Here is a 17,426-nt window from a genome sequence, read left to right as displayed (position 1 = left end):
ATGACCAACCTAGATAGCATATTCAAAAGCAGAGACATTGCCAACAAAGGTCCGTCTAGTCAAGGCTATGGTTTTTCCAGTGGTCATGTATGGATGTGAGAGTTGGACTGTGAAGAAGGCTGAGCGCTGAAGAATTGATGCTTTTGAACTGTGGTGTTGGAGAAGACTCTTGAGAGTCCCTTGGACTGCAAGGAGATCCAACCAGTCCATTCTAAAGGAGATCAGCCCTGGGATTTCTTTGGAAGGAATGATGCTAAAGCTGAAACTCCAGTACTTTGGCCACCTCATGCGAAGAGTTGACTCATTGGAAAAGACTCTGATGCTGGGAGGGATTGGGGGCAGGAGGAGAAGGGGACGACAGAGGATGAGATGGCTGGATGGCATCACTGACTCGATGGACATGAATCTGAGTGAACTCCAGGAGTTGGTAATGGACAGGGAGGCCTGGCGTGCTACAATTCATGGGGTCGCAAAGAGTCAGACACGACTGAGCGACTGATCTGATCTGATCTGATCCGAAGGTACTTTATCACTTAATTTAGTATCTGACAACCACAAATTATTTTATTTTTCAAGCCAGGGTCAGATGATCAGGAAAGTTGAGCCAGTCAGACTCATGCTTAATAATGTATCCCCTTCTCCTGACCATGGCAAGTTTAACCCACTTATTCTTTTTTTTAACTTATTTTTTTTATTAAAGTGTAGTTGAATTACAATGTTGTGTTAATTACTGCTGTACAGCAGAGTGACTCAGTTATACATACATATATACATAGACATACATACACATTCTTTTCCATATTCTTTTTCACTATAGTTTAATCACAGGATATTGAATATATTTCCCAGTGCTATACAGTAGGACTGTGTTGTTTACCCATTCTGTATATACCTGTTTGCTCCTGCTAATCCCAAACTCCCAATTCAGCCCTCTCCAACCCACCTGCGCCTTGGCGAGCACCAGTCTATTCTCTATGTCCCTGATTCTGTTTCTGTTTCACAGACAGATTCATCTATTTCATATTTTAGATTCCACATATATCATACGGTATGTGCCTTTCTCTTTTTGATTTACTTCACTTAGTATGATCATCTCTAGTTGCATCCATAACCCAGTTATTCTTAAGCAAATTACTGAGCATTTTCTGATTAACCACTTTAAGGAGCATAGAAATACATAAGATACAGAATTTACCATAAAAAAAAATCTATCATCTGATGAAAGAGATGTATACTCACTATATTAAACATATTACATTAAACACTCACTGTGTTATAAAGAAAAATCAAGTAAGGAATTACCTTTTCCTATGTACTTATATCTGTGATGGTAATCTACTCTGAGACTAACTGAAGTACCTCCTCCATTTAGTCAGTTGTAGTTACTGCGTCACAAGTATCATGCCTCAATAGAACACAGAAAAAGTTTTGAGTGTTGGTACTGAATTTCAAATGCTGAAATTAGAGTTTAAGACTACGATTTGAAAGACTATATACATCAAGCTTTTGTGCATCTTAAACTAAATAAAATCTCAATAGGATGAGGTAGGGAAGATGACAGAAAAGCTAGAAGGAAGCTAAGAGAGCTTAGACATTAATGGAATTTTGAAGAAAGGGTCCTGTCTCTGTAGTAGGCTGAACAACAGAAACCCTTAGGCAGATGTGGAAGATCTGACAGCGAACAGACCTTTGTCCCAAACCCTGGCAGTCTGGAGAGGCAAACACAGAGTTCTTTCTGTGCCAAGGGGCTGCAGTGAAACAATCCCACAAAGCTCTCCTGCCATACCCGAGAAGGACATGGAGAATACAGAATGATATTCCATATGCCTCCGCACAGCATGGACAAGACACAGAGAACCAGTGACCTGAACAGGTTAAAGAGGCTGCGGCAGGAACCTGCACAAACCAACTGCCAAAGACCAGATGCAAAAGAAAACATCTCAGCAGGTGGCCGAGTGGTGTGGGTGGATGAGAATCACGTCACCCCACACCACCAGTAGTGGCACAGGGTTGGTGAAAATGTTAGTTACTCATTCATGTCCGACTCTGTGACCACACAGAAGGTAGTCTGCCTATAGGGGAGCCTAGTGGGCTACAGTCCATGGAATTCTCTAGGCAAGAATATTGGAGTGGGTTGCCATTCCCTTCTCCAGGGGATCTTCCCAACCCAGGGATTGAACCCAGGTCTTCTGCACTGGCAGGCGGATTCTTTATCATCTGAGCCACCAGAGAAGCATAGGGCAGAGCATTGAAAGTGAAAGTGAAGTTGCTCAGTCCTGTCTGACTCTTTGCGACCCCATGGACTGTAGCCCACCAGGCTCCTCCCTCCATGGGATTCTCCAGGCAAGAGTACTGGAGTGGGTTGCCATTTCCTTCTCCAGGGAATCTTCCCAACCCAGGGATCGAACCCAGGTCTCCCGCATTCCAGGCAGACGCTTTAACCTCTGAGCCACCAGGGAAGCCAGGGCATAGCATTAGTCCCCTCTAAATTACATGAAACCTCAGAGGAAACAGGATAAACAGACCTTGAATTGATTGAAATTTGGCTTCCATAACTGCGCATAATGAAGAGGGGCTCAAAATGGAAATTAAGTACATTACTTTTTTAATTTTGGCCATGCCATATGGCTTGTGGATCTTAGTTCCCTGATCAGGGATCAAACCCAGGCCTCAGCGGTGAAAGTGCTGAGTCCTAACCACTGGAACACCAGGGAATTCCCCCAATTACTTTTAAAAAGAAAACAAGTGGGCACAGTTTCGGTCCCTGGTTGGGGAACTAAGATCCCATATCCTGTGTGGTGCAGCCAAAAATAAAAAAAGATTCACTGTGAGCTTTTTTTAGCACTCAAACAAAAAATAAAAAAACTTAATGTATAATTTCAACAAAAGTTATCTAGGGATAAACATTTCACTAACATTCAAATCTAAAAATGACTGATCCTTATCAAAGCTTTGGTCAGAGCTGAAAACAGACATTGTTTTTCAACAATGTTAAAGAAATTACCAAGCGTCCCCTTAACTTGTCTTTTTCTTTCACAAATATTCAATAAAATCTTGAAAAAAGCCTTAAACCTTCAGTCAATGGTGGTGTTCCTGCAAGTCTATAAGAATATAGTTTTCTGGTGACCTAGCCTGTTTCAAGGATAACTTAAATGCCCAAAGATAGAGTTTACTTCAGACATCTTTCTAATCCCCAGAATCTGTGAATATGTTAGTGAACAAGGAAAAAGGGAGTTTACAGATGTCCTTAAGGTAAGAATCTTGAGATGTGGAAATTATCCTAGACGATCAGATAAGCTCAATGTAAACACAATTGAGTCCTTATAAGATGGAGTCAAGATAAGAGTCAGGGAAGGAGATGTGAGGAAAGAAACAGAAGTCAGAGAGAGATGTGAAGATGCTATGCTTCTAGCTTTGAAGGTGCAGTAAGGGACCACCAGACAACAAGGAATGCAGGCGGCCTCTAGAAGCTGGAAGAAGGAACATGGATTTACCACTAAAACTTCCAAAGAGAATGCAGCCCTACCATCACTTTTTTTTTTTTTTTTTTTTTTTTTACTAAGCAGGCCCAACCCTGCTTAGCTTCCAAGATCAGATGAGATCGGGCGCCTTCAGGCTGATATGGCCAGAGCCCCTACCATCACTTTTAATTTTAGCAGCAAAGGCCCATTGTGGACTCCTGACTCCTAGAACTAGAAGGTAATAAATCCGTATTGTTTGTCGTCACTAGGTGTGTGGTAATCTGTTAGAATAGCAACAGACTCCAATAACCAATCTCTCTATGCACTAGTTAGTTCTATTTCTTTGGAGAACCCTAATACAAAGGGAATATTTAGTTTATCACAAAAGTAGATATTGGACCCAAAAAGTCACAAGCCATTATTTAATATTCTCCTAGTACATTTGCTTTAAAAGTTTTCTGTTTTAGGTAGAAGAGTTATTTTTATAGTAGGAGTTATTTTTATAGTAGTTTATCTGATAGCCCTAGGTTTAATACTACAAGGAAGGGAAGACAGAAGGCAAACTAAACAAAAACAGGATGTTTCTTCTTAAGTAAGATAATTTCTTGACAAATACTTTTGTTCCCCTATGTAATAAATCAAGTCAAATGAGAACCACATTAGAGTTGTCACTTCATTAAAATTATCATCCAACTTACAAATATGAAGGAATGCATTTATAGTAAGGACACCTGTGGTATAAGATTTACCAACAGTTCCCTCAGAAATAACTGGGGACTTACTTTATTATTAAAAACTAATGAAAGTAATAAAAAAAGTATGATAATAAAAATATCTTTTACCTCTTAATTGAAAGATTCTTAGAAACTTTTTTAAAAAACTCTCTTTCTGCATTCTGGTCTTCAGCGCTCAGTTCAAAACAGACTGGATTTTTGTCAGAAGGTTCAACATTCTGAAATAAAGTAGGTCATACTTTGAGATGTGACTTAAATAAACACCAGAGAACACTATATAGATGAAAAGTAGCTCTGAAACACTGGGTGGAAAGGGGAATTATGATTTCTGTAACTGTAATCTTTCTTTAAAAAAATATTTTTTAATTGAGATATAATTGACATACCATTATAATACTTTGAGGTATACAACATGATTTGATATTTGAATATATTGTTAAACATCCACCACAATTAAGTCTAGTTAACATTCACCACCATACAGATGATAAATTTTTTCTTATGATAAGAATTTTCAAAATATAATATAGTATTGTTAACTATATTCACCATGCTGTATATTACATCTCCATGACTCACTACTTTAAAACTGCAAGTCTGTGTCTTTGGACCACCTTTGGCCATTCTGGCCGCCCTCAAACCTTCCCTAACCCTTGTCACTCTCTTGCAAATCACCGATTTGTTCTCTGTCCGTGAGTTCAATAAAATGTTTTAATTTTTTTTAAATATTCCACATACAAGTGACATACGGTGTTTGTCTATGTTTTACTAATTTCACTTAGCATAATGCCCTCAAAGTCCATCTATGTTGTCACAAATGGCAAGATTTCCTTTCTTTTTTATGGTTGAATAGTTTTCCATTATATAAACGTGATATAATATAAATCATATTTTCTTTATCCATCCATCCATGGACACTTAGGTTATTTGAAGCCTTGGCTATTGTAAATACTGTTGCAATTAACATGGTGGTGTGGGTATCTTTTTGAGTTAGTGTTTTTGTTTCCTTTGGATAAACACCCAGAAGTGGAATTACTGAATCATATGGTAATTCTATTTTTATTCAACCTTTTAAAAAACTATCTGCTTACTATACAAATGAAAGTGAAAACTTAATTTTGCTATATAACTTACAACTTAATAACCAGGATTCAGTTAAATAGTAACTTTAAACTGAGGATACAATCTGAAGAATAAAATGAGTGAATGATATATGTCTCTAAAATGGAAATAAGTAATTATACCTCAAAGATGATTATGCTTATAATTAAAATACAAAAACTTAATTCATGAATCAATACAACCTATAAATGAAATTAAAGGCACAAAATAAGATCTGAGTGGAAACACACTGTTATTTAGGGATTGTCAATATTTTTGTAAAAAGATACATAATTTTTTTTTAGAATTATTTTTTATTGGCCTTAGAATGTTTTTCTTAAAAGAATATATTTCATTTAAAAAAACATTATATTTTTATTTATTCATTTATTTGGCTATACTGTGTCTTAGCTGTGGCATGTGGGATCTAGTTCCCTGACCAGGAAGGAGCACAGAGTCTTAGCCAATGGACCACGAGGCAATTCCCAGCCTTAGAATGCTTTTACATAATGATACTTATGGTTTCAAAGACCTACTTTTTCTGGGACTGTCACCTAAATGTATTTTTATGTATGTTATTGGATACAGCAACAATCCACTCTGAATCCAAGGATTACATATTATAGATGCTGATTTTTAACTATGAGAAATCATTTTTTATACCCATAATTAAAAAAGTAACTTTCAGGACAAAGGAAACACTAAGATCACAAATTAACTCTCAACATCATAAAATGAAACAATACATAAATTCTTGATATAGCCTTAAAAGGTTTTAGAAAAACAGGGAAAAGTTACTCTGTGGATAACATTTGATCCTGTATTAGAATTTGGTTCTGGAGGTATGTCCTAAAATTTACAAAATGAAATTAACCATAAATGAATAAAATTAATATTAAGTAAGACTGATCAAAAATAAAGAAAGCCTAACACTTTGAGTTACTATTTTAAAGGGTAGAGACCACTGGGTTTAAAAGGCCAATATACAGTAACATATAACTAAGTAGTCATTAGTGTGCTAGGTGGTCCAATCACACTTACTTTGAAAAGGCGTAATGTTTCCTTGCTGGTTAGTAGCTGGAATCGAAGGTCAGGTAACCTGCCATCACAAGGGAGGCATTCATAAAATTCAGGGTCCTTATGTGTCACAGAATAGAGAACTATGATGAAATTTCCAGATTCTGAAAAAACCCTGGACAAAAAAAAAATGCCATTTACTTAAAATTTATTGAAAATAACAAAAGCACATCAAAGAATTCTATTTGAGTCTCTCAACTTAGTTAACAGACTAAACAGTCCAATTTTTGGAAAAAACTGAAGAGCACACCTATGCTTACTTTTCTCTGACCAGGTATTGAATCCACACCCCCTGCAATTAATTTTTACTGGAGTATAGTTGATTTACAATGTTGTGTTAGTTTCTGCTGTACAGCAAATTGCATCAGTTACACAACATACAACCCCTCATTTTCAGATTTCCTCCCATTTAGGCCACCACAAGCATTAAGTAGAGTTCCATGTGCTCTGCAGTAGATTCTCATTAGTTATCTATTTTATACATAGTAGTATATATATGTCAATCCCAATCTCCCAATCCATCCTACCCACCACTCCCCTTGATATCCAGAGGTTTGTTCTCCACATCTGTCTATTTCTGCTTTGCAAATAAATTAATCTGTATCATTTTCCTAAATTCCACATATAAGTAATATTATTTGATATCTGCTTTTCTCTTTCTGACTTACTTCACTCAGTATGACAATCTCTAGGTCTATCCACATCTCTGCAAATGGCCCAATTCTGTTCCTTTTAATGGCTGAGTAATATTCCATTATATTATATATATGTACCATGTCTTCTTTATCCATTCCTCTATTGATGGACATTTAGGTTGCTTCCATGTCCTGGCTATTGTAAATAGGGCTACACTGAACATTGGGGTGCATAAATCTTTGGGAATTACAATTTTTTTCCAGGTATATGCCCAGGAGTGGGATTGCTGGGTAATATGGTAGTTCTAATTTTAATTTTTTAAGGAACCTCCATACTGTTCTCCACAGTGGCTGTACCAATTTATAATACATCCGCACCAACAGTGTGGAGTTCCCTTTGCTCCACATCTTCTCCATCATCTATTGTTTGTAGGTTTTTTGATGATGACCATTCTGACCTGTGTGAGGTAATACCTCATTGTAGCTTTGATTTGCATTTCTTTAATAAGTGATGCTGAGCATCTTTTCAAGTGTTTGTTGGTCTGTATGTTTTCTTTGGAGAAATGTCTATATAGGTCTTCTGCCCATTTTTCCACTGGGTTACTTGGTCAATCCTAAAGGAAATCAGTCCTGAATATTCATTGGAAGGACTGATACTGAAGCTCCAATACTTTGGCCACCTGACGAGAACTGACTCATTGGAAAAAACCCCTCATTTTGGGAAAGACTGAAGGCAGGAGAAGGGGACGACAGAGGATGAGATGGTTGGATGGCATCACCGACTCCATGGATGTGAGTCTGGGCAAGCTCCAGGAGTTGGTGATGGACAGGGAAACCTGGCGTGCTGCAGTCCACAGGGTTGCAAAGAGTCAGACACAACTAGAGACTAACTGATACTGACTGCTTGGTTCCGATATTGAGCTGCATGAACTGTTTATATATTTTGGGGATTAATCCCTTGTCAGTCACTTCATTTGCAAATATTTTCTTCCATTCTAGGGGTTGTCTTTTTGTTTGGTCTATGGTTTCCTTTGCTGTGCAAGAGCTTTTGAGTTTAATTTGGTCCCACCTATTTATTTTTGTTTTTATTTTCATAACTCTAAGAGGTGGGTCAGAAAAGATCTTGCTACAATATATGTCAGTGAGTGGTCTGCCTATATTTTCTTCTAAGTTTTACAGTGTCCGCCCTTACATTTAGGTCTTTATTTTGAGTTTATTTTTGTGTATGCTGTTAGTTGTTGTTGTTTACTCAATCAGTCATGTCTGACTCTTTGCGACTCCATGGACTGTAGCTAGCCAGGCTCCTCTGTTCATGGGATTTCCCAGGCAAGAATATTGGAGTAGGTTGCCATTTCCTTCTCCAGGTATGGTGTTAGGGAGCATTCTAATTTCAGTCTTTTACATGTAGCTGTTCAGTTGTCCCAGCACCACTTATTAAAGAAGGTTGTCCTTTCTCCACTGTATACTCTTCTCTTTGTCATAGATTAGATGACTATAGGTGTATGGGTTCATCTCTGGGCTTTCTATCCTATTCCACTGGCTGATATTTCCGTTTCTGTGCCAGTACCATATTTTTTCACACTGTCTTGATTAATGTAGCTTTGTAGCACAGTCTGAAGACAAGGGACCTGATTCCCCCAGATCAGTTTTTCTTTTTCAAGATTGCTTTGGCTATTTGGGGTCTTCTGTGTTTCCATAAAATTTGTATAATTTTTTGGCTCTATAATTTTTTGGTTCTAATTCTGTGAAAAATGCCACTGGTAATCTGAGAGGGATTACACTGAATCTGTAGATTGCTTTGGGTAGTACAGCCATTTTACCAATACTGATTTTTCCTGTCTAAGAACATAGCACATCTCTCTGTTTGCATCATATTCAATTTCTTTCACCAGTATCTTATAATTTTCTGAGTACAGGTCAGGTTAGACAGGTTTATTCCTAGGTATTTTGTTCTTTTTGCTGCAATGGTAAATGGAACTGTTTCCTTAATTGCATTTGCTAGTTCTTATTTGACAATCTTGGATTTCTTTCCATGTCACTATATTCTATACTATTCTATACTATACAGTATATTCTATACTATACCTTTGATATTCTGATTCTTTGCTAGTTACTATCCAGTAATATAACATATAGATGTGCTATTACTGATTCATGTAGACTTCTAAAAGTGGATATTTAAATTATTTATAGTATTTCACTATTGTAAACAATGATAAAATGAATATTCATTTTGTTCACTACATGACTCAACAAATATTTGTAAAGTAATCAAGAGTCCTTAAAACACACACCAAAACCCAGCATTTAAAAATACTTTTAGTAATTCTCTACTCTGTAAAATGTTGAATGAAAATGATTTGGGGATATATTATACTATTAACAAAATAAGGCAGTGGGGATTCAGGAGGCAGAATGCCCATTCTGTTCAATTCCTCGCTTGAGAGTCAGATAAGACCACTGATCAGAATGCTGTTAAGTATCAACCTAAGCTATGTCAAGCAATACTGATGCCTCTTTGGTTAAAGGGTGGCATTACAGTCCAGGTATCAAAGAAATTGCCTAATGCTTCAGACTAACAGAGAGAGCTTCAAAACTAACTTTACCGAGCATTTACTATCAGTAAGTAATTAAAGCAAGACCAGTCACTGATAATAAAACTTAATTGTACTAATATGCCAAAATGAAAATTTACTTTCCATTTTATTGCAAGGAAAACTAATTTTATTTTACAATTAAAATAAAATGTAAAAAGTAGAATTGTAAAAGCTTCTAAGGAGATTTTTAATAAAAATCCTTTCTAACCAAAGCAGAAAAAGGAAGGATAAATCTGACTTTAAAAAAACATCTATTTGGGAAAAAATATTAACCAAAGTCAAATAAAATGACATTCTGGGGGAAATAAACTTGTGCCTATGTATCTATAGAGAGCTCAGTCATATCTAACTCTTTGTGACTCCCACAGACTGGACTGTTGCCCACCAGGCTCCTCTGTCCATGGGATTTCCCAGGCAAGAATACTTGAGTGGGTTCTATTTCCTTCTCCAGAGGATATTCCCAACCCAGGGATTGAACCTGTGTCTCCTGCACTGGAGGCAGCTTCTTTACCACTAAGTCACCTGAGAATCCCACCAATACATATATACATATGCACTTTTTTGTAACACATTTATATGCATATATAAAATCTTTGTAGCATATAACACATATATTTTAATAAATACATAGATCTCTGTGTGTGCATGTGTGGTTAGTTGCTTCACTAGTGTCTGACTCTTTGCAACCCTAGGGACTCTAGCCCGCCAGGCTCTTCTGTCCATGGGACTTTCCAGGCAAGAATACTGGAGTAGGTTACATGCCCTCCTCCAGGGGATCTCCCCAAGCCAGGGATCGAACCCATGTCTCCTGCACTGCAGGCGGATTCTTTACTGCTGAGCCACCAGAGAAGCCCATTTTCTCTGTATACTTTACATATTGTATAAATGCATACATACAGAGAATAAGAAAAAGAGCTGTTGTAAAGCAATGTGAAAAAGATGTACAATCCAATAGAATAAAGGCAAGAGACATGATTAGGAAGTTCCAAGAAGCTGATGTGATAAAACATCAGAAAAGGCCATTTTTCCCCTGTCAGTTCTGCAAAGATCAAAGTCCAATGACGGCCCTCCAGTTACCTCTCTGAGGTCTTATTGTTTTTCCCTTTCCTCACTCCTCTCCAGCCACACTACCTCCTTTCTGTGCCTTAAAGATGCAAGGTGATCTTTCACGCACAGCCTTTGCACCCATCTGTCTGGGACGCTGCCCCCGACAGCCACACGGCTTACTCCCTCATTTCAGGTCTTCGCCTGCCTGACTGCCTGTTTAAAACTGCAACCCTACCTGCCAGTGTATCAACACAACATCTGCCTCCCCTGCTTGTTTTTCTTCACAGCACTTATCACCTTGTAAACTACTATTTATTTTACTTTTCCTATTTAATGCTTTTCTCTATAGGGTCTTTATTTTGTGTACTGCTTACTGCCAATATCACAAATAGTGCTTGATACATAGTAGGCGCTCAACAAATACTTGTTCCACAGTGTTAGTGAGGGGATGGAGAAAACAGGCACTCTCAAACCCGGTCAGAAAGATTATAAATTGGTAGCCTTTGAAGGGCAAATTGGCAATATCTACCAAAGCTTCCCAGGTGGCGCTAGTGGTAAAGAATCTGCCTGCCAACGCAGGAGATGCAAGAGACATAGGTTCCGTCACTGGGTTGGGAAGATTCCTTGGATAAGGGCATGATAACTCACTCCAGTATTCTTCCCTGGAGAATCCCATGGACAGAGAAGCCTGGAAGGGTCTCACACAGTGGGACATGACTGAAGCGACTTAGCATGCACCAAAACTTAAAATTATATGCTATTTCACCCAGAAAAAAAAAAACACGTTTAGGTATTTATTCTACAAATATACTAGTATCTGCACACAAAGATGTATAACACAAAGTTATCTGCAAGCAAAAGGAGCAGTTTTAAAAATGTAGTATCTATTATTTACTATTCAGTTGTAAAACATACGTGTTAAATCTATATGTGCCAAGATTTAGTAATGATCTCTAAGTTGTAATGACATAAAGAAAAAAGCAACAGAGAAAAGGGTAAACAGTGTGATCTCATTTTTGATTTAACTTTTATAGGTCAGGAAGGGTGATATTTGTCTATGCTTCAAGAAGGAAGCAATCCTTGAACTGTGGTTGTCTCTGGGGATGGGGTATCTGGGGAAATGGGGTGGAAGAGACATTTTTATTATGCATCTTTATGTATGTCTGATTTATTGTCATGTACTTGCACTGGCTTTCCATTAAATTTTCTTTTAAGTGCATTATAGCCACCAAAGCAGACAGAAAGAGAATATGGGATTTTCATTTAATAGACGAAGAAAGTAAGAGGCAAACAGTGGTATCATGTACAAAATAAAATGAGGAAGTGAGGTCAGAAAGTTTATTACTTCCAAAGCTTATACTTTAGTTCTAAGAACATTAAACTTCAAGTGTTTCTTAGGGTACTATCAGTAGCACTGAGTAAATAAAACACTTGTAAGGTAAAAAAATTCTAACTTATTTTCAGTCACATCAATGAAAATTAATCTTTTTTATAAAATAGAATGCTAGAGTAGATGATCCCAAGGGTTTTTTTCCCTCCACTCATTAAAAATGTATCTTTTGTGTTACAGTACTGTTGTTAGGCAAGTGAATTTCTTGATATTTCCAAGTTTAGCACAACATCATCTTTTTTGTCTGGTTTTATTCCTACTTAATGTAAGGCTTCTTTTCCTTGGTGTGTTTGTTCTTCTGGTTTGTAAATAATATAAAAGGTTAAGGCATTGCATGAATCTTAAATGATACCAATAAAACATGAGTAGAGGAAAAGATCTAAATAAAACCCTATCAAAATAAAAACATCACTTACCTTTCTTGAATAGAAGAACTGAACATGTATCGCAAGCAGCAGGCCCATACCTGAGGACTATAGATATGTATAATTCCAGACAGCCAGCTAAAACAAAAAATAGAAATTAAGAACTATAGTCATTTACAAATTAGCATTTAACATCCTTTAGATTATGTTCTTCTCAAGGTAATGTGGCAGAGATTCTTGGCATTCACCAGGAATAAATTAAAGGGCTCATAATTAAGAAATCTATGAACATTAAACCATGGTGATAATTAAGGGGAAGACTATAGATATAGCTGTAACTATAGATGGATACTTATAGAGAGAGCACTACTTTCTGTCCTTTTCCACCTGACATGGTAGTCAAATGGTGAGAGAGAAAATGGTTAACAACAGAGGTGAAAATAAGAATTAATCAATTAGCCTGCACTAGAAAGAATATTCTAAAATAAGGGAGGATGAAGTTAGCAGCCTAAAACCATAGTTATTGAAAGGACTGAATTCTATAAATATACAGGGTAGCCTGAAACACAGAAAATTCTTAACAGATACTCACTTAGCAGGACCAACACACAGCCACTGCCAAGACCAGAGTGAACAGACAGTAAACAGATTTCATAGTCCACAAAACATTTGTGCACTCTTATTTTTTAACTCTGCACATACCATTCCCACACATGGGTTCCTTACCCCATCAGTCCTTCCTTCTATTGGCCACACACGTAAGGTCCAGCTCAAGTTTGCCTTTCCCCATCATCTCTCTTAAAAACAGCAATAGTGCTCACTCTAAACTGTTTATTTCATAGTAAATTATAAATTCCTTGAGCTTTAAATCCCAACACAGTATGAAACACAAGACTATGTATAGGGTAAGCACTCAATAAATACTGAATTAAGATAAATTTCTGACTGAATAATCTGCCGAAATGTCATTAACCACTAACTTGAAAGAGACAGCCATAAATACTGAGAATTTCTGGAAAATTGTCTGACATTTTAAACAAGGTTATATTCTGAGTCCTGGATTCTTCAAATTGCCTTAAGGACTGGAATAGTGAGTAAGGTTAAAGAAACAGGGCTCTAGGGCTTCAGCTTCAACCAGAAGAATTCAGCTTTTCTTTATATACTAGAATTCTTCCTAAGATTGGACAAAAATCTTGCTTTAATTGGTTCAGCTATTAAAATAAGAAAGCTTAAGCATCATTGGCATTCACAATTTTATAAGGTAAAAGTGAAAGTCGCTCAGTCGTGTCCGATCCTTTGCGACCCCATGGACTGTCCATGGAATTCTCCAGGCCAGAATACTGGAGTGGGTAGCCTTTCCCTTGATCCAAGTATTAATGACATATTTATAGTACAAATGATTCACATGTTTATCATATATATTTAAATACATATATGGCTGAAAAGGTTTTTATAAATAATGCAATACTTACATTCCCACTAATGGTAGAGAATAGACCTTGGGATCAGATTCCAGCAAAAGTAACAGCTTGCGTGTCTCATCCATGGTGAGATATCTAAACAAGAGACATTCATATAAAAACAATTGGAACTATGTACTTTACCTAAAAGAGAATCATCTGAATGCTAAAGAAGTATATTTCAGGCAGAGAAAAGGATTCAAATGAATAATTTCTCTCACGTACACACAAAGAAAAGAGTTCAAAGTGTAGAAAAAGACTCCAGCAATTCCAAGGACAAAATAGAACAGATTTAATATCTTAAAATTTCTATCTATTAAAATGGTCAATGAAGATTACACATCTTTTGAAAAAGCTTGCTCTGAAAGTGTCAACTTTTTAAAAATCAAAAGTATTAAAATCAAGGCTGACAATTTCAGAACCAAATAGATTTCCTTGAGAGAAATGAACTTCCTGTTGCTGGAAGTGATCAAGCATCCAGGTGACTTGACAAGATTACAACAAATGTGACTTGTCAACGAAGGACACTGAATTAGGTGAGCGGTATTCAATCTTCCTTGTACTATATTCCTCCAACTGCTATCAAAGAATTTTGCAAATCATGATAGAACCCCAAAGCTCACTTTTCCCTAAAAGGACATTATACTACATTTATACTTCATTATTGTACTTATTTACTGACAATAAGTTTGAAGAATATGATAACTACAGTACAACTGTCAAGAGTTAACTTTATCAGGTACCATTTCACGCCAGTCAGAATGGCTGCGATCCAAAAGTCTACACGCAATAAATGCTGGAGAGGGTGTGGAGAAAAGGGAACCCTCTTACACTGTTGGTGGGAATGCGAACTAGTACAGCCACTATGGAGAACAGTGTGGAGATTCCTTAAAAAACTGGAAATAGAACTGCCTTATGATCCAGCAATCCCACTGCTGGGCATACACACTGAGGAAACCAGAAGGGAAAGAGACACGTGTACCCCATGTTCATCGCAGCACTGTTTATAATAGCCAGGACATGGAAGCACCCTAGATGCCCATCAGCAGATGAATGGATAAGAAAGCTGTGGTACATATACACAATGGAGTATTACTCAGCCATTAAAAAGAATACATTTGAATCAGTTCTAATGAGGTGGATGAAACTGGAGCCTATTATACAGAGTGAAGTAAGCCAGAAAGAAAAACACCAATACAGTATACTAACGCATATATATGGAATTTAGAAAGATGCTAACAATAACCCTGTGTACGAGATAGCAAAAGAGACACTGATGTATGGACCAGTCTTATGGACTCTGTGGGAGAGGGAGAGGGTGGGGAGATTTGGGAGAATGGCATTGAAACATGTATAATATCACGTATGAAACGAGTCACCAGTCCAGGTTCGATGCATGATACTGGATGCTTGGGGCTGGTGCACTGGGACAACCCGGAGGGAGGGTATGGGGAGGGAGGAGGGAAGAGGGTTCAGGATGGGGAACACAGGTATACCTGTGGCGGATTCATTTCGATATTTGGCAAAACTAATACAATATTGTAAAGTTTAAAAAAAAAAAAAAAAGTTAACTTTACTGTTATGGCTTTAAAACACCAAAGTAAAAACAATTCCATTTGTGATGTAAAGTCTTGACAATACCACAGAAGATACATTTTATTGCTATGCTGCTAAGTCACTTCAGTCGTATCTGACTCTGTGCAACCCCACAGACGGCAGCCCACCAGGCTCCCCCTGTCCCTGGGGTTCTCCAGGCAAGAATACTGGAGTGGGTTTTATTGCTATAATAACCTTAAAACACAAAGATGATGAATGTATCAAACCATGATGATTAAGCCAGAGTTGGCAAGAGTTTTACATTAGTAAAATGACACTTACACCTGCTTTGAGAGCTCTTCTGCCTTGACAACCTGATAAATTTCTGCTTCACTACTAGATGGACACAGATATTAAAGAAAATAAACTAATTTTTTGGTTAATTTTAACACACATTTCTGTGTCCCCATTGAGAAGTACTTTATTCCTCCAAGAGAATTTAAATGTTCAATTTAGTTCAAACACTTAAAAATCACTTTGTCTTTTGACCATTCCATCATTTTGGAACACTTTTTCCTTTGTGCCACTACAACCAGAAAGGTGCTCTGATCAGTATGTAGGCATTTTCTTGCTATTTCAGGGACACTCAGAGAAGAAAAACCTTTTTCTTATCTTTTTTTGAAGAGGCATTTTGGTAGACAAGACTTGGAGTTGAGTTTACCTTGCCGAACAGTTTCAGCTCTGGAGACCTAACAGGAACTAGGGTGGAGTCAGTGGGAAAGGAAGCCAGAAAGGAATTGCTTAGACTTTAAAGCAGTGGGTGCTTACATTGTCTGACCTAGGTCAGCAGACAATGGTTAAAGAAAGTGGATGAGGATTCAGGGAAGCAGCCCTGCTGAGGACCAGAAAGCAAGCAATTTGGCATGCATTTCCTAAGAAACCAAGAGTGGCGGATAGGAGGCTGGAGAGGATGCTGCTGCAGCAATGTGAGGAAACTCCACCCTCAAGTGGTTGACAATTTAGGAGGCAAGAGTATGTAACATTTTAATTTAATTATCTCCTTTATCTGCTGTGCTCATTATCCACAAGTAAAACTGCATATTACAAATAATTCTCTAGCCTCCGTTAGGCTCATTATCAGAAAAATAATTAATTCAGCAAAAATTAACAATTTTAGGGACTTCCCTGGTGGTCTAGAAGCTAAGACTCTAAACTTCCAATGCAGGGAGCCTGGGTTTGATCCCTCCTCAGGGAACTAGATCCCACAAACTGCAACTAAGAGTTCGCATGACTCAACTAAAGATCCTTCCTCCCGCAACAAAGATCGGAGGTCCCATATGCCAAAACTACCACCCGGTGTAGCCAAATAAACAAGCAAAAAAAATTAGCAATTTTTAAAAAAATAACCACTTTATCACCTTCCTTGGTTATTTCTCTAGCCATCACATATCAGGCATGTAAAGTGACTGAACAATTATTTCATATTACATGAATAACATGAAAATATACTAATGTGACCAATATTTAAAATTCTGGATGAATATGTCTTTTACTTACCCATATTTATAGGTACCTTGAATTTGAGAAATATTCAGATTACTGCTCAAATTTCTTGCTAGAGCTGTTGGAATGATGGAGATGGGTTTCACAGGTGTGCACTTAAAGGTGTTTGCTAGAGTTACTGCTGCCCAATCCAAGTCGAAATCCACAGTGTCCAAACTCTCCTTGGAAGTGATATGAGCTCTCAGGGCAAGTAGTTTTCCACAGTCCAAGGGCTCTTTGCTACACACATGATGCTGCAGAGCCTGAGGAATCAACATCACACGATTATTCTAAAATTTTGAAATCTGTACACATCTCTAAAGTATTTGTTTCATATATCTTGCATTAACAAAAAAATTTCTGATTTGCAATATTTCAATTCTCTTATTTCTTCCATGTGACCAGAAGGTTACATGAAAAATGATGTTAAATCAAATAAGATTTACTATACTGTACAAGATTTTCTATACTCCATCTATAT

At 37.3% G+C, this 17,426-nt stretch overlaps 1 protein-coding gene across 2 annotated transcripts in view; it reads right to left on the bottom strand.

Annotated features, from left to right (window-relative positions):
• The window catches only part of STIL (STIL centriolar assembly protein), a 54,017-nt gene that overhangs the window by 25,563 nt on the left and 11,028 nt on the right, over positions 1 to 17,426 (bottom strand). For both annotated transcript variants that reach the window (XM_070786584.1, XM_070786585.1), the window contains exons 6-10: positions 16,961 to 17,208; positions 13,880 to 13,963; positions 12,459 to 12,545; positions 6,338 to 6,488; positions 4,304 to 4,413 (exon numbers count right to left, since the gene is read on the bottom strand). In XM_070786584.1, coding sequence (XP_070642685.1) covers positions 4,304 to 4,413; positions 6,338 to 6,488; positions 12,459 to 12,545; positions 13,880 to 13,963; positions 16,961 to 17,208 — 680 coding nt within the window. The remainder of the gene's footprint in view (positions 1 to 4,303; positions 4,414 to 6,337; positions 6,489 to 12,458; positions 12,546 to 13,879; positions 13,964 to 16,960; positions 17,209 to 17,426) is intronic.

This window comes from Bos indicus, chromosome 3 (assembly GCF_029378745.1).
Source record: "Bos indicus isolate NIAB-ARS_2022 breed Sahiwal x Tharparkar chromosome 3, NIAB-ARS_B.indTharparkar_mat_pri_1.0, whole genome shotgun sequence".
Taxonomy (NCBI): Eukaryota; Metazoa; Chordata; class Mammalia; order Artiodactyla; family Bovidae; genus Bos; species Bos indicus.
The sequence above is the reverse complement of the archived record's forward strand: the minus strand, read 5'-3'. Positions and strand labels throughout refer to the sequence as shown.